This window comes from Phodopus roborovskii, unplaced genomic scaffold, assembly GCF_943737965.1.
Source record: "Phodopus roborovskii unplaced genomic scaffold, PHOROB, whole genome shotgun sequence".
NCBI classification, from domain to species: domain Eukaryota; kingdom Metazoa; phylum Chordata; class Mammalia; order Rodentia; family Cricetidae; genus Phodopus; species Phodopus roborovskii.
The window spans coordinates 2,263,541-2,285,378 of NW_026126484.1; the positions used below are offsets into that span (position 1 = coordinate 2,263,541).

Here is a 21,838-nt window from a genome sequence, read left to right on the forward strand (position 1 = left end):
CCTGGCCTGCAAGATGAAGTGGGGATTGGAGGCTGGTGAGTCCAAAAAGTCAATCCAAGCAATTGAGATTGTTTATCAGAGAACTCCAGAGTATCCAACAAGTGCAAGGCAGGGAGCTCTTGGGACAGTTTCTATATTGCAGTGGATCTTACATAGCTAATCAGGTTCATGGATTTTACACAGACCTGAAAGCAGACCTTGCAGTTGATTAGCTGATTGTGGCCAGGAACACCCATCATATTAACAATAACATAATAAACAGGGACCCAATAGTCTTGATATCATTCAGGAAAGCACTGAATGAAATGGCCTTGTTTGGTTTCAGGACAAGCTAGGATAGTATTTCTGGTATGTGTCCCTCAGGAGGTATTAGTATTAGAATAAGTGCCCCAGTAGGACCAGAATCGGTGATGATACCATGAACAACACTTCATCAGCCCATGATTAAAGCAAATACCAGAGAGAATGTTGTACTGCATGATAATAAAAGGGCAAGAATGATGACAGAGGCAGAGAGAAATGCAATACCTCAACAGCATGACTCAATCAAGTGGACTTATCTGAGTTCATATAACACTGGCCCTTGAATAGCAGCTTGAGGACCTGCCATGGTTCACAGGTATAATTGGAGTCTACTCTGGGGAGTCCATTGCAATCTCAGAGGAGCCAGTAGCAATCCAGAGCTTGTACAGGCATGATAGATCCATAAATCTAATCCCATGACTGATACTGCCATAGTGGTGGGCAGGACAACAAGATATGGCTTTTCCCATTGGGGATAAACAGGCCTTATAGGTGCCTTGACTGACACTAAATCCCCAGCAAAGGGAATGTTTGTTTTCTTGTTTCCTGGGAACTCTTGTGTGTATTTCTAACAAAGTCTGCTGGGTTATTTTCCCAACTGGGTGATGTGAGTCTTTAGTCTGGTTGTTCAGAATCTAATAGAAGGTCATTAGTGAGGAAAGACCTGCCATGTAGACCTTTGAAGAACATGTGACATTGACAGTCAGATATATTTCTAATTCTGAGCAATGACAGGGTCAATAGCTTAACACAGGAAGGTTTGGTTTCTTTAATTAGTTCCTTTGGATGTCTCTTTTGGGGAATCATTCATATTTTCTATATTTCCAGAGGATGTGGCCCCCAAGAAGTGTGTAGAAGACACTGAAAACCCAATGCTTTTCAAACCCTGAGTGATTTCTGCCTTGAAAGTAAATCCATTGTCACAGACTTTTATACAGGCCAAATCAGAATTATTCTTGAGATCAATATGTTAGTCATTTCCATGTGGAATCTCCCAACCTCCATTTGGACAAGCCTGTAGCCATTCTATAATATAAAAGTGTCTTCCAGAGATACTTGGAAACAGACCAGTTGCCAGTCCTCAGGATAAATGTTCTGCTTTTTGATCCCTTGGGGCTGGAGATGTCCATTTAAGGGATGTTTACATATCTCACATCCCTATACCACCTATCAGAATGTTTTTTAAAACCCTGCCTTGTGAGCACCCTTTTGTCAGGATGTTTTGCTGCCCCAAGCAATACAGGTGATGTACAGATTTTAAGGCTTTTTGCTGTCAAGTCTTTGATAATAATAGTTGGTTATTAGGCATAGCCACCATCCCCAGGAGTCCAGGTAACACCCACTTTAGTGGCAAAGGCCATTTCCTCTGAAAATTATTTTGAGCTCTTTGGAGAAAGCAGCTATTCCTCAAAAAGAATGGGTACCCAGTGTGCCACTGGGTCAGTCTGTTCTGGGGTACAGGATTATAGCTACTTGGGTGGGCAAGATGATGGTATCAGAAGCCCAAAACTTGAATGCTCTATGGGGGTTCCATCTGTATTTAGAAGGCTTCTTTCTTTCATATGACCACATGGGCATGGAGGACAAGGAAGGTGTATTTGTAACCTATTTGGATATTGGCTCTTTTCTTTTGAGAAAGTTCCAGTCCTCATCAACTCTGTTAGCTGGGCACTAGAACTTTTCAGTATCGGTCTTGATTTAAGTACATGGAAGTCAGTGCCTATTGCATATCTAACATGTTAGGTTCCTTCTTTTACAGAGGAACTGCCATCAACATGGAAGGCAGGCCAGGGTTTTTAACGGATTGATCTGAGAGATCAGACCAGGCTGCATGGTCTTCCATGAGGACTTCATCACAGGAGCCAACTGGCTCCCCTTACTCCTCTGGTAGGTAGTTGGATTCTGAAATTTTAAAAAATTATTGTTTTTATTTTATGTGTATCTAAACTGTGTAAATGCCTGTGCAGCTTATACATGCAATGCACTTATGAGGGTCTTGGATCTCCTGGGATGAAAGCTGCTGTGTGGGTGCTGGGAATCAAACTAGCATCATAGGCAAGAGCAGCAGGATGTGACATGTCTTGGAGGTAATCTCTGGTCTCTCGCGCATAAGAGCCTGATATTTAAGTAGCCTGCTGTCAGTCAGCTACAGATTGTTCTTAGAACACTCCCTATGTCATATGATTGAGGAGGCCCAAGAATAAACTTTTGGGGTTCAGGATTAGGAGTTCTTCAGTGGTAACCACTGGTAGAAATCAAGATTATTCCAGTGTGTACCAGGCTACCCAGTTTTAATTCCTTTCTGAGGTGGAGAGGGACCCATGAACTGCATAATTAGAACCTCTAGATCAGAGCCCTATCTTTTATCCATCCATCCATCCATCCATCCATCCATCCATCTATCCATCCATCCATACACCCACCCACCCTCCCACCTACCCATCCACCTATCTGTCCATCCATCCATCCATCCATCCATCCATCCATCCATCCATCCATCTGTCAATCTAGTTTTCCTGAAACTGAGAAACGAAATAAGCAAAGAGTACGGTTAACAAGACAAGACAGCTCCCCACATCTGAGAAATGGCTGGTCTCCAAAATATACAGAGAATTCAGGAAACTAGACATTAAACTACCAAATAATCCAATTTAAAAAAATGGCATACACATCTAAACAGAGAATTCTCAACAGAACAATCTCAAATGGCAGAAAGACACTTAAGGAAATGTTCAACATCCTTAGCCATCAGGGAAATGCAAATCAAAACAAGTCTGAGATTCCATCTTACACCAATCAGAATGGTTAAGATAAAAAACACTGATGACAGCTTATGCTGGAGAGGATGTAGAGCAAGTAGAACACTCCTCTGTTGCAAACTATTACAGCCACTGTGGAAATCAGTATGGTGATTTCTCAGAAAATTAGGGATCAGCCTACCTCAAGACCCTGCAATACCACTTTTGGACACATACCCAAAGAAGGTGCATTCATACCACAATGACATTTGCTCAGTTATGTTCATAGCAACATTATTCATAATAACCAGATCTTAGAAACAACTTAGGTGACCCCAACTGAAGAATGGGTAAAGAAAATATTTCTTACCACTGAGTAGTGCCATGGAGTATTACTACTCAGTGGTAGGAAACAATGACATCCTAAAATTTGCAGGCAAATGGACAGAACTAGAGAAAAAACCTTCTTAAGTGAGATAACTCAGACACAGAAGGACAAGTATAGTATGCACTCACTCATAAGTGAATACCAGACATAAAGCAAAAGATACCCAGCCTACAATCCACAACATCAGAGTAGTTAGTCCCCTCTTCTAGAAACAGATGGAAGCAGATGCAGAAATCCACAACTAACCATTGGGCTGAGCTCCTGAAGTACAATTGAAGTGAGGGAGGAGAGATAAGATGAACAAAGGAATCAAGACCATGATGGGTAAATCCACAGAATTAGCTGACCTGAGCTAGTGAGAGATCACGGACTCTGGTTTGACAAATGGGGAACCTTCTTAAGACTGAACTAGACTCCCTTAATATAGGTGACAATGGTGTGGCTGGGACAATATATAAGGCCACTGGCAGTGGGTCCAAGATCTAACTCTAATGCACAAACCGATTTAGTGTAGCACATTCTACATGGAGAGATATCTTGCTCAGCCTAGACACAGGGGTGTGGAGGGTGGAGAGGTACCTTGGTCCTGCCTCAACTACATGATGGGACAGACTTAGTAGATTTCCTAGGGGAAGCCTTAGCCTCTCCAAGGAGCAGATTGAGTGGGGTGGGGAGGGGTGGAGAGGAGAAAGAGAATGTGGATTGGAATGTAAAAAATAAATTAATAAAATGATATAAGCTAAATAAAAAAAGAGTTTGTCTTTTAGAAGAATCTTTCTCTCATGAGCCTGATGCTATGCTACTATATCTTCTTATGGCCTCTTGTCACCAGTGACCTCCTGAAGTGTATGGGATAACTGGGAATAGGTAAGAGGTATTACCTCAGTCTTCCTGAAAACCCTTGTGCCACAGTAAAGAAATGTGTTCTCCTCTGCTATTCACATTCATTGTTTGGATATCAAAGGGGATATTGGGAGAGGACATCCTCATTCCCCAGTAGGAAAGTCCTTGTCATCCTTTATGGGCAATGAAAAAAATCATTCCTTACTTGGATAATTTGATCCAACACTCTCTTCTTTCTAAAGGGCTGAGCATATATGCTAATAATTGTGTTACATCACCCAGATTCTTTCCTGTGTTGGGTTGAATCGTTCAAATGACTGAACATATTAGTCTTGATCTCAGGATAATTTACCCATTCTTTCCTAATGCCATTCAGTTCTGCCAGGAAAAGGGAAACATGAACATTAGCGAGCTTGCTTTTTCTGCCTGGCATTCCCTTAAGAAGAAATACCCCTTCTTGGGTGGGGCCATCAGAAGGGTACTTCTTTACTTGTTTCTCCTTAGGATAAGGGGAACAAGGACATTAAAGGTTCTCTGTGCCTTGGACCTCTATAAGATATAGATATCCAGGGACTTTTTATTTCCTGACCAAATTTTCTTAGAGAATTTTTCTAGTTTTTTTCCCCTCACTTTTAAAGAATCTCTTTCTAAGCTTGATAATGCTGTGGCTGAATTCTGGGACTCCATCTGACAGTCTCTGGACCGTTCTGGATGATCTTGCAGATAAAAGAAAATTTAGATATGGGAGATTTCAGAGGTCTTCACTTCTCACTTAAGTCTAAATCAGAGGATGGTATTATAATGTAAGTTTCCTCCAAGGGCCATGTTTTGTCACCATCCAGATGGCTTTTAGACCAATCCTATTTGAGAAAAAGACCAAGACTTCTTTCTAATCATTTAGCTTGCCCCAGAGGGCAGGACAGTGGAAGCCCCGAAGGAATCTTGGAGACTTCTGTTTCCAAGAAATAGGAGAGATGGAAGGGTTGCCTATCCTTCCTCTGGGCTTTCAGCCCTATGTCCATAGCTTTAGCCTATGATGATGGCAATCTGTGCAATCTAATTGAACCTGGTGTCCCTGGGATTGACTCCCCAAATGGGACTGACTTGTGCTTAGTCATATTTGTCATCCTAGTCCCTTGTGTCCTAGGTATTTCTGACAGTCGCATTCCTGGAAGTACATCAGTTCCTTTCTAACCTTATCCATGAATAAGCAGATAAAGGTCAGAAAAATCTTGTAGTCTGAAAGACAGTCTTTTCTATTTTCCCAAATGCTATGTATAAAATGGTTTAAGGTCCTATTGTTTGGAGGGGAGGTGGGAAGTGACCTCTTATCCAATGCAGAGGGGAGTAGCACACAGGGCACCCCACACAACAGCTTCAGCAAAGCAAACGATTAGCCAGCAAGAAGGTACTTATTTTTTAGTTAGACATGAGTTCTGAAAGGTTCCAACGATTTAAGGGATTTAGGGAAGGTGTATGGTGTCTAAGGAAAAATAAAAACGGGAGACGTTTCTCCAACTCTAGATCTTCCTGTTTCCATGCCAAGTTTCTCTTGGTGTTGTCGTAGTTACTTTTCTTTTGCTCTGAAGGGTTACTATGTCTAAGGTAACTTTTAGAAGAGTTTACAGGGGACTTACAATTCCAGGGGATTAGAGTGCATGAACATCTTGGAGGGGAACATGACAGTAGGCAGGCAGGCAGACATGCATTGTAGCAGTAGATATTAGTTTACATCTAATCCATAAGCATGAAGGAGGAGAGAGAGAGAGAGAGAGAGAGAGAGAGAGAGAGAGAGAGAGAGAGCTATCTGACTGTGAATGGTGTGAGGTTTTGACACCTCCAAGCTTGTCTAGAGACAGTGTGACACATCTCCTCCAACAAGTCCACACCTCCTAATCCTTCCCAAATAGCTTCACCAACTGGAGACCAGATATTCTAATATTATGAACCCATGGGGGGCCATTCTTATTCAAACCACCACAGGATCACAGGAGAGGTGCAGAAAATATGGGCATATTAGGCACTTAAGGAGAAACCAAAATTTAACCTAAAAGTGATTGCCTCTAACCTAATGGTTGCCGCTCAAATATTCTTTATCCTCTTTCTTTCTTTCTTTCTTTCTTTCTTTCTTTCTTTCTTTCTTTCTTCCTTCCTTCCTTCCTTCCTTTCTGTCTGTCTTCCTCCCTCCCTCCCTCTCTCTTTCTTTCTTTTTTTTCTTTTTTCTTTTTGATACAGGATTTCTCTGTATTGCTTTGGAGCTTGTCCTAGAACTAGCTCTGTAGACCAGGCTGGCCTCTAATTCACAGAGATCCACTTGCTTCTGTTTCCTGAGTGCTGGGATTAAAAGCATGCAACACCAATGTCCAGCTCCCCAAATATTCTTAAGAAAGAAAAATCTCTTCTGCCAAGGGCAATAAAGATGTCCACTCATCTATGTAGTAAATCTCTATACTGAAAACCATCAGAGAGTGTCACAAAGGCCCTTCTTGGATACTAATGAGTCAGTATAAACCCCTTACTAGTTCAATACTAGAAAACGTCTGGAAAGGCTGCCTATGTCCTTTGAAGATATTCTCTAGATCATACCCCTTTGGTCCCACACATTTTCTTATAAAAAACTTCAAGTCATACCACATTCAGGCAGTAGGGGAGCTATCTAGTCTTTATTTGCCAGTCTCAGGTAGGGATGGTAGACAACATCTAGAGTACCAAAGGCCTTAATTTGTTTAAAGAACTCTTGTATATTTTAACTGCTTTGTTAATGGTCCTTTTCATTCTGATTTGAGTACATGAGGTAGGCACAGAGAGGTGTTGCTGTTTTTCTTCAGTTGAGGCTGTTGGCGATGAAACATGAACCACAAGACTCAACAAACCCACGTGGAGTTTACTGGGAATGGGAACAAAGAAAGGTGTAGGTGTCAGCTGACTGGGAACAGAGATGGAAGAGAGGAAGGGGTAGGGGACAAAGAAGAAGTGGGGAGGAGGAAGAAGAAGGGGAGAACAGATGAGAGGTGTTTACTTAAAAGAGGAAGCTTTCACATGTATACAGAGTTCTTATGCAGCCACATAATGCATGAGATAGCAATGGCATAGACACACAACACAAGGTCTTTTAAGCTGTCTAAGTATCTGCCTGAATGTGCCTGTGTGTACCCTGACAGTTGTTAGGGGGCGGGGTCAGCATGATGCCAGGATACCAACAACAGGGACAACAAGATGTTGACAGAATCCCATGGCAGAGAGGACTATAATTAGCAGGAAGAAGGTGAGAAACCAAGTCTTATTAGGAGTAAAGTTTATGGACATTGTTTGAACACAGCTATCAATAATTAATACTATGTGATCATCAATTACATAAATTTTCTCTTTCTTGATGATACATAGCATTAGAGCTAAAATCTTCCAAAGGAGGCCCTTCCTATCTCAGACAAGAAAATATTACTAGCCTGAGAATTCTACCATGCTAATCTTGGTGTGTGTGTTTGTCTTGTGTGTATATGGGGTTATGCTCCCGTCCCAAAGTTAAAGAAGTCCAGAACAATCCAACCCATTTCTTCCCTCCTTTCATGGTCTGACTTGCCTTATACTGACCTCAGAAACTCAGAGATCCTCAGAATAAATCTTGAGTGGCAACCTTCCCCCAGATTTTACCATTTAGTGTCCCGAATTGGGTTATTTTTTCCCTTATAGATTAAAGAATTAAAAAGATAGAAAAATTTACAGTCATATGAAACAACCAAATTTTATTAAAAGTAAAGGAACACACACACACACACACACACAGACAGAGACAGAGAGACAGAAGAGAGAGAGACAGAGAGAGGGGGGATCCAGAAACAGGAATTACTTTTCCCAGGAAGACTTGAGTTTTTATAGGTTTTTGATAGGTTAGGATGAGTCCCTTTTCCTTGTTTTCCATTGGTCTGCTTGAATACAAGGGGGTGAACCGATTGGCTCACAGCCCATGCAAACTTAGACATGTCCACGATCTGCCAAAAATATAGCCAGTCAAGTCATTTGCAAAGGGTTTGCTGTCAGGGTGAAGAAGCTGGAAATTTGCCATTTTGTTTATGACCACTTATCTATCAGGGTTCCATTGATCCTTATCAAGTACCCAAGAGGTTACAGGGCAAAATCCTTAACTGGACAAACACACACAGGACAATTAAGATCAGCTGCCCTGTGCTGGCTAGTGTCATTGCTATTTTACCCCAGCTGGAGTCACTTGGGAAGAAAGAACCTCCATTTAGAACATGCCAGCACCAGATTGGTCTGATGGCAGGCTTGTGGGGGCATTTTCTTGATTATGATTGATGTGTGTGGGGCTAGCCCACTGTGCGGAGTGCTTCTCCTGGGCAAGCAGTCTTTCCTGGATTCCTGGATTGTACAAGAAAAAAAAAAAAAAAAAAAAAAAAAAAAAAAAAAGAATGAGCAAGCTGTGAGGAACAAACTAGTAAGCAGAGACCCTCCATGACCTTTGCTGTATTTCCTGCCTCAGTTTCTGTCCTGACTTCCTTTCCTGATGATCTGTGATTGGGACATGCTAGTTGAAATAATCCCATTCTCTCCCAGGCTGCTTTTGGTCATGGTATTTTATCAGAGCAATAGAAATCCTAAGTAAGATGTGCCTGATTGGAATAACAATGGATAAAAGCAAAGAATTGCGAAATATAAAGCAGTAGCCTCTGGATCAAGAAGTCCTGACAGAAATCAAACTCATCATAGAAGAATACTGAGAAATGAGTTTAGAGTCTCTTGCACAGCCCTTCACAAAATAGAAGAGGATGGAGATTCGTAAAGACCCCTGGGCCTCAATGAAGATAGCCATCCCTCACCATCCAGTGGTGCCCAATCCACATGCCTTGTTATCTAACATTTCTCTACATATAACCTAGTTTTCAGTAATAGATGCTTGCAGTGCCATTATTTTTCTTTTTAGCATCCCTTTTGCATCAAGCAGCTAGTCTTTGTTTGCTTTCACACAAAAGGAATGGTAGTGTATGTCAACTGTGATACCACAGGGATACACTGGAAATCCCTCAAGATTCTGTTTTTCTCAAATTCTTAAACATGATTTGTAAGATGTACAATATTTCATGAGTCTGCTTAAGTTTATTATGTAGGTGTCTTGCTATTGTGTTCTCCCTCATATGATGCTGATCTTAAAGATACAATCTTATTACCGCAGCCAGATAACAAGGGCCACAAAATATCAAAAGATCAAATGAACTTAGTCAACAGAAAGCTAAATAGAATGAGTCCCACAGGATTGCTTATATATCTTTACTGCACTTCTATTAGAAAATTTCCTACCTCACAAGCAACAAAGAAAAACCATTAAGGTGATTCTTAGGACTAATTGGTTATTGTTGAAACTGCATTCCAAACTATTCATTAATTTCCCAACCATTACATAATAAGAACATAAAGAGGACCAATCAGATATCCAAATAGGTTTGAAGAAGAGATGACAATTAAGATTCTAAGATAGTTTTAAAGAAACCCTTTCCCTTGAGCACCCAATGATAATCTTCCCTTCTCTGTTCATTCATGAGAAGGAAATTCACTAAGTATGCTGACTCAGAAACTTGGGGAAAGACTCAGGCCCAAGGTACTTCAGTCAACATTAGAACCTGTAGCCAGAGGACATCCTTCTGCATGTGGGCTATCCTTCTGCTGCTGCACTAAATACAGCCAAAGAAGTAGATTTAGACTCTCTTCTCACCATTGCCCCCCATCCTCTCTATAGAACTTTTGCCAAGTTCCTGTCACACCTAGTGTTACTCTGTGACTCTGATTTCTCATGAGATACTTCTGCTTTCCTTTCCTAAATTTTCCTTGGTGCAAGGCAGCTCTCTTGATCCTCTTGTCTTATTCACTCTACCAGATGAATTAAAAGAGGATAATCATGGCCTAACTCAAGTAACTGATAGACTTCTTTCCGCTTAGAGAGACCTATTAGAAACTCCTATAGAAAATGTAGAGCTGATTTTGTTTAATGATGGCTTTTTATCTAAGAAATGAACAAGGTCGTTTTCAGGAAGCTTATGCAGTTACTTCCACTCTTGATATAATCGAGAGTGCCCATTTGCCTGGTATTAAATCTGCTCAGATGGCTGAACCCATAGCCTAAATGAGAGAGTGCCATTTAGCAGAAAGAAAACCAACTAACATTTATGCAGTCAGTCACTATGCATTTGGAGTGGTACATAACTATGGGATGCTGTGGAAACAAAGAGGATTTCTGACTTCCTGTGGGCAGTCTATCCAAATAGTCAACAAATCTCAGCATTATTAGATGCTTCCTATTTGCGCAAACAATTAGCCATTATTACAATTCTAGGACATTCTGAACCAAAGCGGCAGACAAAGCGGCAAAAAGAACATAACTGCACAAAATGGCTTGCTCTGAGAGGGTGTGTCCTGTTCCCTGTGGCTTTTCTGTCTCTGATCTCCCACTTCAGCTCAGCAGATGACACGACAATGAGAACTGGACTCCTGGCAACAGAAGGGATGCAATTTCAACCTGCAGAGCAATCTTTGATTGGGTTCTAATGGGAAGCACATAATACCCCTCAGTACCCAATTGCCTCTTCTGGAATATATAAAAAATTCAGCTCATTGGGTACCCCAAACTGTGATCTCTCAGAATAAATAATGTTTTTGGAAGTCTTCCCTAACAATAGCTCACAAGGCAGTCTCAAAATATTTTGTTTGCCTCAAACACAGCTTGTGGATATTGTACCTTGCCAAATGGGCCATTTGAAACTTAGTAGCCTTTATCCAAATGCCTCCAACATGATGATGGAAATAGGTCTCAGTGAGGACCGCAGAGATGGTTCAGTGATTAAGAGCATTAACTACTCTTTTAGGTGACCCTGGGTTGATTCCCAGTGCTCATATAGTTCCCAAGGGACCCACCACTCTCTTCTGGCCTCTTTGGGTACTGCACACATATAGTGGAAAGACACACTTGCAAGCAAAACCTGTTCACCCAAAAATAAAAGAAGTAAAACGTGTCTTAGTAGTAATTTATATTTTCCCATTTAGATGAAGCTTTCTCTTGCCAAAGGAAAAATTCTGTTAGAGAGAATCATTTCTGCTTTGATAGTGATCATGGAACTGATTTGATAGGATAAGCATTTAAAGCTACCTATAAAATTTGGCTTATAATAACAACATTTTCACTTCACCTACATTATTAACTCCTGAAATTGTTGAGTGAACAACTGGCACTAGAAAAAAAAAAAAAACAATTTGCAAAGTTGACTGAAGTTTTCGGCCTCTTCCAGCCAAAAACACTCCCGTTAGTTCTGTCTCTTCACCCTTATATCTATCCCTTTTGTAAAACATCAATTGTTTCTTTTTGACATAGCCACTGGATGCCCTACAAGAATTGATGAGGGATTAGACAAGTCATTTTACCAACAGGAGACATTATGAACTGTCATGATGGATTTTTGTAAATGATAATTAAAAAATTCAAATTGGTTGTTTATTCTTTGTATATTAGGCTCCCAGGGAAATGAAGAAATGAATGAACTGAAACCAGTAAATTTCATCCAAAGGAAAAAATATCATATCAAGGGCTCCCTTTGACCTCAATGGAAAAGACTTTATCAGTTACTTTTGACTGCCTCTTGTGCTATAAAACTTCATAGGGTAGACTCTTAGATTCTCATTTCCCACCTGAAACATGCACTGTTTCGTTTCTTCCTGAGGCCACATCTACCTTGCTTTCAGGAAGGATGAAAGATAATAACTTTTGATCTTATTGTCAACTAAGAATCACAAGTATAGGAGCTCAAAATTACACATACACACAATATCATATATTTCTAATGTATATAATACATTAGAAAATGTCTCAGAAATTTAAATTTTATTTAATATATTTCTGCAGTTTATAGAAATAATGAAATAATGTTGATTTTAAAGACTAACAAGCAGTATTATGCCATTTTGGTAACTGTGTTTTTGTTATAACTGCTTGCTTACCCAAACCTCCCATTTCACTTGAACCACATATTTGTGCTTTGAAAGATTAAAAAAAGATCATACTTCTAGGGGAGGACTTCTGTATTATTCAGTATAATTTTGATTAAAAAAAAAAAAGCCCTCAGGTTTTGGACTAACACACTCTGAATTGAAGTTTAAGGATAGTCTTCTTTGGGGACACACCTCTTCAATATATCTGCTATATCTAAAGTGGTAGAAATTTTTCCACAAAGGAAAAAGGAATGGTTTTAACTGGCTCTATCCAGTTAGGTTGCTATGTCACCAATGATACTGGAAATAATAAGATACAACAGATTCTTGGATAAAATTGTAAATCTATGTCAGCTGCCTGTTTTTCCTGTTCCAGTATAGCCTTCCCTGATGGCTATTTGCCCTGTAATGGGGCTAGAGATCTCACAGTATGTGACATAATGATCCCTTCTGATCATATGAACTCCAATTTGCAGGAGTAATTTGGTTGACCCAATTCCAAATGATGTTACTATTATTATTGGGCATGGAAGGCTTTGGGAAGCCCCATGGCATACTCAGTTATCTGCCCATTTTGGCGTTACTATTATCTTACTTACTTTAGATGAGGTATTTTACTAAAATTGCACAAAATCTATTGTTCTACCATGGCAACAGGATTCACTATAAACTAGTCAAAATTGGCCAAATAATAGAGCCCAAAGAGGCCTTATTAGAAGTATAAGTTCTAGATTATAAATTCAAGGATAAGCTGAATTCACTACAAAGGACATTCTTTAGAAGATGACTCACTTTCCAAAAGAGTACATATAAAGGGAATACTATTTCAAAACGAAAAGGGATGTAAGCTCTATTAAAGGAAAATAATATATTGCAAGAATGGATTAAAAATATTGAATATTGAACCACTGCCTTGGACCATCCCCAAACTCAGAGGAGGGAAAAATCCTGCATTGAAACTTAAGAAGGAATGCTGACAATATCAATATCAATAGTCTGAGGTTGTTATGAAACAATAACCAGTGCTTTTTAGTGCAGAACCTAGAGCTAGTGACCTAGGGAAATCTTTTTGGAAAACATTGATTATGAGAAATAATACATAGGATTAGAAAATTAAGATATTGTGTTTTAAGAGTCCATGTTCCCCAACTAAATGAATCTTCAGTTATCTGTAATTGGAAATAATAGGCTAGTTCTGCCAGTAGGAGACTCATTTCTCTGTCTGGCTGTGAGTTGAGACATAGAATTGGTTTTGAACTCCTTTCCAAAACTTAAGGAGTCCTTACTTCTCACAGGGTATGGCCTCTGGTTTCTATCCCCGTGACACACTTCCTCCAACAAGGCCACATCTACTCCAACAAGGCCATACTTCCTTATAATGCCACTTTCTGGTGACCAAGCATTCAAATCTATGAACCCATGGGAACCACTCCTATTCAAACCACCACAATATTGAAGACTAATCTTTCCTGGAAGTAGAGTTAGCCACTCCACATGAGGTTCTAACTTACAGAATCAGAGTGGGTAAAAGAAACTGGGATAAAAGGGCAATGAATTATTTCAAGTGATCCAAACACCAAATAAAATGTTTCATAAAGTGCAAATTATTGTTGACCTGGAGGGTGGAAGCAACACATAATTAGTTTTGTTAAGGAGTAGGATAATGCCTGCAAAGGTTGGTCTGGATGACTACTTCAACCATCTACCTTTATATTTCATTAGTCCAGACTGTGTTATTGATTATATCAGTTTCAACTATAATAATCCTACTATGCATCACATGTGAATATTATGTCACATGTAGAGGACCAAAAAAAAAAAAACCAAAAAGAAAGAAACAAGAGTTATATCCAAATCCTGATAGCTTTGGTGCTATTCGAGAGAATTTCTTCTTTTATAGCTTGACCTGAATACTCCTGTCTTGTCTAGTACTCAGCCTAATAAACCCTTCTGATTATGAGGCATATTAAGTTATATTTAATGAATAATGTTTTCATGCCCTGTAACATGAATAATAAAAACCAAGAGACAGATATTGGGATTAATCTAAGGATTAGAAAATCAAAACAGCCAGCCAATAGTTTTTACCTCTATCAAGGCTTATAGGGGGATTCTGTCCTCACCTTGGCTGGAGACTAATTACCCAAATACTGAATATTGAATGCCCTGCTCCTATCTTATATACCCCTCTGAGCTCTGTTTCTCTTTCAGACGGTTTCACTATCATGTAGCCCTGAGTGGCCCAGAACATACAAAGATTCATCTGCATCTGTCTCTTGAGTCCTGGGATTAAAGAATTGTGCCACCACTGCCTGATGTCAATGGCTAACTAGTGTGGCCAGCTTTTCATTCTGATCCCCAAGCAATCTTTATTAAATCATAAGCAATATATTACCACAATGCATGAAATGTAATGCTTGTCTTATTGGGGGAGGGTGGGACTGTGAATGAAAGTTCCTAGAAAGAAACCCCATCATCCACTGGACAGTCTGCAAGGCTGATTAACTGAATGGAACTTCAGTGACTGTGGAAAGTTGGAGTATTGCAGGTCCAAAGCCTAATTAAAGTGTATCTTGGCCTGTCTACCTGCCTATAAATTCCCCTATGCACCACTATGCTCAGCACTGAACTATGGGAAGTCTGACTGGAACTGTCAGTAGGTTGTCTAAATCTCTTTTCATTCCTGCCTGTCAATGACCCAGTCTAACACCCAAACCAACATATGCATTACTTGGAATCCAGTTGGAACTTCTGTTGGTCATTGTGTCTACTCCTCTACCTGTTTGTTTCTTTGTCCTAGAGCCCTGGGGAGTTCAATTTGAAACTTCAGGATCACCTAAAAAACTCTGTGAGTCCTCTTCAAACTCATGAAGATAGGAATAGATAATCTCCAATGTCTGCAGAAGGTTTATTCCTAGGTTCATGAAGTGTACTAATCCTTAACTGAACTGAGACCAGTCCTGACAAGCTATTAGTAAACCAACACACAGTAGACCTACAACTGAACACCATGCACCACAGCACATCTTGTTGGCAGGACCAATTGTAGGTCAAAGGTTTTGTGACTGGGTTGGTGCTCCAATTCCTCTACTGGAAGTCATTCATGGATGATTGGTTCAGGCTCCTTATCCCCTCCTTAGAAGTCTTCCCTGGGGTCACCCTCATAGATTCCAGGGAGTTTCCAATGTTCTAGGTTTCTAACTTGTCCCCCAAATGCTCCCCAATTCCAGTTGTCTCTTCCAGTATTCTCTCCTTCCATCTTCCTCCCACCTGATTCCTTCTGTTCTCATCCCCATCTGCCCCCAGTTCACCTATGATCTATATTTTATTTCATCCTCCCAGAAGGATTCATGCACCCTCTGAGTCCTCCCTGCTACTTAGCCTCACTGAGTCTGTGGATTGTAACATGATTATCCTTTATTTTACAGGTAATATCCATGTATAAGTAAGTATATACCATGCTTGTCTTTCTGAGTTATCTCACTCAGGATGGTTTTTTCTAATTCTATCTGTTTGCCTGCAAATTTCATGATGTCATTGTTTCTTACAGCTGAGTAATACTCCATAGTGTGAAAATACCATTCTTCTGTTAAAGGACATCTAGCTTGTTTGTAGGTTCTAGCTATTATGAATAAATTTGCCATGAACATAGTTGAGCAAGTGTCCTTGTGGTATGATGGTGCTTTCTTTGGATATCTGTCCAGGAGTTGCATTGCTGGGTCTTGAAGGATTGATTTCTAATCCTCTTAGAAATTGCTGTATTGATTTCTAAAGTGGCTGTGCAAGTTTGTACTCCTACCAGCAATGGAGAAATGTTCTGCTTGTTCCATATCCTAGCCAGCATAAGCTTTCACTTGTGTTTTTGATCTTAGCTATTCTGACAGTGTAAGATGGAATCTCAGAGTCATTTTGATTTGCATTTCCTTGATGGCTAAGGATGTTGAACATTTCTTTAAGTGCTTCTCTGCCATTTGAGATTCCTCTGTTGAGAATTCTTTGTTTAGATATGTGTTCTATTTTTTAAACTGGAGTATTTCTGATTGTGTAGGCTGCTGTTTTGTCCTATTGACAGTGCCCTTTGCCTTACAGAAGCTTTCAGTTTCATGAGGCTTCATTTATTAATTGTCTGTCTTAGTGTCTGCACTATCGGTGTTCTGGTCAGGAAGTTGCCTCCTGTGCCAGTGCATTAAAATAGCTATTTCCCACTTTTCCTCATGTCAGGTTCAGTATATCTGGTCTTATATTGAGTCTTTGATCCACTTGAATTTGAGTTTTGTGCAGGATGATAGATATGAATCTATTTGTATTCTTCTATGACATATTACTTTTCAATGGAAATTCTGAAAGCCAGAAGAGGCTGGAACTGAGGTTCCAAAAGTTAAAAAAAAATCATAGATGGCAGCCCAAACTACCATTACCAGCAAATCTACAAGTCATAATCAAAGTAAAAAGAAAAACTTTCCATGATAAAAACAGATTCAGTTTGATTGCATGCATATCTGTGTACTATATGTGTACAGAACCCACAGAGCCAGAAGGAGTTTGTTAGAACTTGATAGAGGGTAATAGCTTGATAGAGGGTAATAGAAGGACTACTTTGGTTCTGGAAATTAAACATACCAAAAAGGACACAAGGAATATATAATCTTGGAATAGTTTCCTGCCCCCCCAAATGACTAAGGAAACAATACCACCATAACAAGATAAAGGTAATTAATAAATATTATTCAATAATAGCTCTCAATATTAAAGGTCTCAAGTCTCCAAGAAAGGACATTGACTGACAGATTGGATAGAAAACAGGATCCATCTTTTCGCTGCTTCTAAAAAACACATATTTCTATTAGCAACAGAAACTTCTCTTTTTTTTTTTTTTTAAAAAAAGAAAACCCACTTTTTCTTTTATTGATCAGCATTCATAGGAGTTTGATATAAAAACCAGGCCTGTGGAATGTGGGGGGGTGTGGGTCCACCCCCTCAGGCAGAAGCACTGGGGCTGAGTGGCACGGACCCTTGTGCCTGGCTACTTTCACCCCTGTGAGAGTAATAACAGGACCTGCACATACAGCCACTTGGAAGGATGAGGTCCCTGAGATTCTACCCTTTGGTAATGGCAAAGGGCTTCTCCACTTCAATCTTGCCACAGTCTGCAACGATTACATCCTTCAGGGGCTTGTCCTGACTGTCTGTCTTGGTGCTCTCCACCTTCCTCACTACATCCATGCCCTCTAGAACTTTGCCAAAAACCACATGTTTGCCATCTAGCCAGGATGTCTTGACTGTAGTTATGAAGAACTGGGAGCCATTGGTGTCTTTGCCTGCGTTGGCCATGCTCACCCATCCAGGCCCATAGTGCTTCAGCTTGAAGTTCTCATCTGGGAAGCACTCACCATAGATGCTCTTTCTTCCTGTGCCATCTCCTCTGGTGAAGTCTCCACCCTGGATCATGAAGTCCTTGATGACTTGATGAAACTTGCTGTTTTTGTAGCCAAATCCTTTCTCTCCTTTAGCTAAGGCTACAAAATTATCCACTGTTTTTGGAACAGTCTTTTCAAAGAGTCCAAAGGTCACTCGGCCTACAGGTTCATCTCCAATTTGAAGGTCAAAGAACACCTTGACTGTGACTTTAGGTCCCTTCTTCTTATCATTGGCCACGGAGGGTCCCGGCAGCAAAAGGAAGACGATGGAGCCCACGATGAGGGCGATGGCAAAGAGCAAATTCATATTGCTCTCTGAGAGGCGCAGCATCCACTGAAAGCAAGAAGCAGCAGTCCAACAGAAACTTCTTTAGGTAAAAGTATGGAAAAAGGCATTCTGGGTAAATGGAATAAAGAAATAATCAGGGTAGTGATTTTAATAACTGAAAAATACAATTAAAACCAAAACTAATTTAAAGAGACAGGGAATATATTTCACATTTATTAAAGGAAAAATCCATGGAGAGGCTATATTAATTCTTAACCTTTATGCACAAAATATAGGAGCATCTTGTTTTATAAAACACATCATTGTATCTAAAATCACAGACTGACTCCTACCTGGTGACAATGGGAGACTCCACTCTACTCTTAGGCCATTCAGACAAAAAACTAATAGAGAAATTCTGAAGTCAAATGATGCCATAAATTAAATGGATCCAGTAGACATTTACAGAACATTGCACACAAATATTAAATAAAACACACTCTTTTCAGAAGCCCATGGAACATTCTCCAAAATCAACCACATATTGGCACAAAGCAAGTCTCAACAAATTTAAGAAAATTAAAATCACATCCTTAATATGATTTGACCATTAAAGTAGTAAAGCTAGATATTTACAACAAAGAAATGACAGAAAACACTCAATCTCATATATGCTAAACAACACACCATTGAATGACACTTGGTTAAGGGAGAAATCAAATAGGAATTCCTAGAATTGAACAAAAATGAAGACACAACATATCAGAATCTATGAGACACAATGTAGGCAGTCCTAAGAAGAACATTTACAGCACTAAGTGCATACACAAAAATCTGGAAAGACCACATATTAATGTTGCACCTGAAGATTTTGGGAAAACAAGCACAAACATCCAAAATGTAGAGTGGAGCAGACAATGAAAGTCAGGGCTGAAAAATGAAATACACACACGCACTACAAAGATCAATAAAGTAGAGACAGTTCTTGAAAAGATTAACAAGACTGACTAAGCTTTAGCTAAATTAGGCAAAGGAGAGAAGACCCAAATTAATAAAATCAGAGATCAAAATAGAAACATAACGCAGATACTGAAGAAATGCAAAGAACCCTAAGGGCACATTTCAAATATCTGTATTCCATAGCCTGGCTGTAGTGGTGTACACCTTTAATACCAGTTATAGTGAGGCAAAGGCAGGTTGATCTCTGAGTTCAAGGACAACCTGGTCTACAAAGCAAGTTCCAGGTCAGCTAGGGCTACCAAAAACAAAACAAATCTATGCTCCACTAAACTGGAAAACCTAAAAGAAAAGGACAAATTTCTTGATTCATATCACCTATAAGATTACATAAAGGTGAAATAAACAATTTAAACCTAACAATAACAACTGATGAGATAGAAGCAGTAATTAAAAAATATTTCAATTAAACAAATTGTAGTCATATGTGAACTCATCACAAAACTCTGCCAAAGCTTCAAAAAAGGAGAACTAGCATCAGTTCCCAAATGATTCCATAAAATACAAAAGGAAGGAATACTTCCTAATTCTTTCATGAAATCATCATTGTCCTAAAACTGAAACAAAAGATCCTCCCACCACAGCAAAAGGAAAATTATTGGCCAGTCTCACTAATGAACATCAATGCAAAACTTTTCAGGAAAAAATACTTGCAAACTGAATTCAAGAACACATCATAAAGACCATCCACTATGATCAAGCTGTCTTTATCCTAGAGGTGTAGGGGTGTTCAGCATGTAGGTCAATAAATGTCACCCACCACATAAACACTCAAGGACAGAAACCACATGATCATCTTACCAGATGCAGAAAAAAAAACTTTTTGATAAAATTCAACAACCCTTCATTGTAAAACTAATGGAGAGATATTGGCTGTGAAAGGCTTATCTAAACATAATAAACAAGCTCACAACCAACATCATGCTAGTATAAAAAAGCCTCAAAGTATTCATTAGTAAAGTAAGGAACAAGAGAAGAATGTCTTGCTGGATGGTGGTGGCTCATGCCTTTCATCCTAGCTCTAGGGAGGCAGATGCAGGAGGATCTACAAAGTGAATTCCAGGACATCCAGGGCTGTTTCACAGAGAAACCCTGTCTTGATAAACAACAAAACAAAACAAAAAGGTTTGCCCTTTCCATTCCTGTTCAATCTAGTGTTTAAAGTCTAGCTAGGGCAATAAGATAAGTCAAAGAGATAAAGGGAATGCAAATAGGAAAAAAGTCAGAATATACTATTTACAGGTGATATGCTTTATACATAAAAGATAAAAAAGACTTTAACAGAAAATTCCTAAAATCTGTTAGATTATAAATTTTTTTTACCAAAGTAGCAGGAGACAAAATTAACATACTAGTATTAGTAGTTTTAGTACAAACAAATACTATATACACACCAAAAGGAAATCAATCCCATTCACAATTGTCTCAAATAAATTGGGCTAAATCCAAGTAAGGGTGTAAAAGACACATAGTAAAAACATCAAGATGTTTAAAAACATACCAGAAGATGAGAAGACCTATCATGGTCATGGATTGGTGTGATCAATATTGTGAAAATGTTTTTTTATTTTCTACTAAAATTAATTTATGGATTCAACATAATCCCTATAAAAACTCCGACTCAATTAATTTATCACAGAAAAACATCTTAAATTTCACTTGGAAACACAAAACGTCCATGATACTTAAAACAATCCAGACCAATAAAAGAACCAGTGACCCTGAGTTTAAGCTATAGCACAGAGCTCTAGACATAAAAACAGCCTTGTATTGGCATAAGAACAGACACAATTATCATTGGAATGGAATTGATGACCCATGTATAAGTCCAGACAGCTATGCAGCTGTGGCCACCTCTTTTCTTTCTTTCTTTCTTTCTTTCTTTCTTTCTTTCTTTCTTTCTTCCTTCCTTCCTTCCTTCCTTTCTTTCTTTCTTTCATTTTCCTTTCTTCCATCCTTTCTTTCTCAAACAATCTTCACATTGGAGAAAAGATACCATCTTCAACAAATTGTGCTGCTCAAACTAGATAGTTACTTGAAGGAGAATGAGACAGTTCCTATCTCTCACCTTGCACAAAACTCAACTTTAAATGGATAAAGGATCTTGATATAACACCTAATGTCCTGAACTATACAGAAAAGACAGTAAATATACCTTGAACTCATAGATACAGGAAAGGACTTTCTGAAAAGGATTCTGATAACACAGGCATTAAAACCAACAACCAACAAATGGAACCACATGACCCTAAAACTTTTTGTACAGCAAAGGACACCATCACACTAAAGAAGAGGCGGCTTGCAGAGTGGTGGCAAATCTTTACCAGCTACAAATCTAACAGTGACTTATGTCTAGAATATCCAAAGAGCAAAACAAAACACAAAAAACAAAACAACTTCTCAAAACCAAGAACAGAAAACAAAACAAAAAGCTAAGCATCAAATAAACAAACTATCCAGTTAAAAAAATGGTGCATGGAATGAAACAGAGTCATCAAAAGAAGAAATACAAAAGACTGAGAAAAACACTCTTTAAAATGTTCAATATCCAGCCTGTCAGTGGTGGTGCATGCCTTTAATTCCAGCACTCAGGAAGCAGAGGCAGGTGAAGCTCTATGAGTTTGAAGCCACCCTGGTTTACAAAATGAGTTCCCGGATTGCCAGAGCTGCAATGCAGAGAAACTCTGTCTCTCTCTCACACACACACACAAAATAAATAAATAAAAACAAAAAAAAAAAAAAAAAAAAAAAAAAAAAAAAAAAAAAGTTCAATATCCGTAGACCTCAGAGGATTGCAAATTAAAACTATTTTGTGATTTTATCTTACTCCCTCATCAGAATGGCCAAAAGTGAAGAAACAAATGACAACAGATGC

The 21,838-nt window shown here is 39.1% G+C and overlaps 1 protein-coding gene across 1 annotated transcript; it reads right to left on the reverse strand.

The window, feature by feature from the left end:
• Positions 1-17,194: 17,194 nt before the first annotated feature.
• On the reverse strand, positions 17,195-18,009 carry LOC127229581 (peptidyl-prolyl cis-trans isomerase B-like). The gene has a single exon (XM_051194663.1). The coding sequence runs from the start codon at positions 18,007-18,009 to the stop codon at positions 17,359-17,361; it is 651 nt and encodes a 216-aa protein (XP_051050620.1). The 3' UTR covers positions 17,195-17,358.
• Positions 18,010-21,838: the final 3,829 nt, after the last annotated feature.

Bases quoted from the DNA above. Each gene is read 5' to 3' on its own strand.
- LOC127229581 (XM_051194663.1), bottom strand. From the start codon at position 18,009: ATGCTGCGCCTCTCAGAGAGCAATATGAATTTGCTCTTTGCCATCGCC.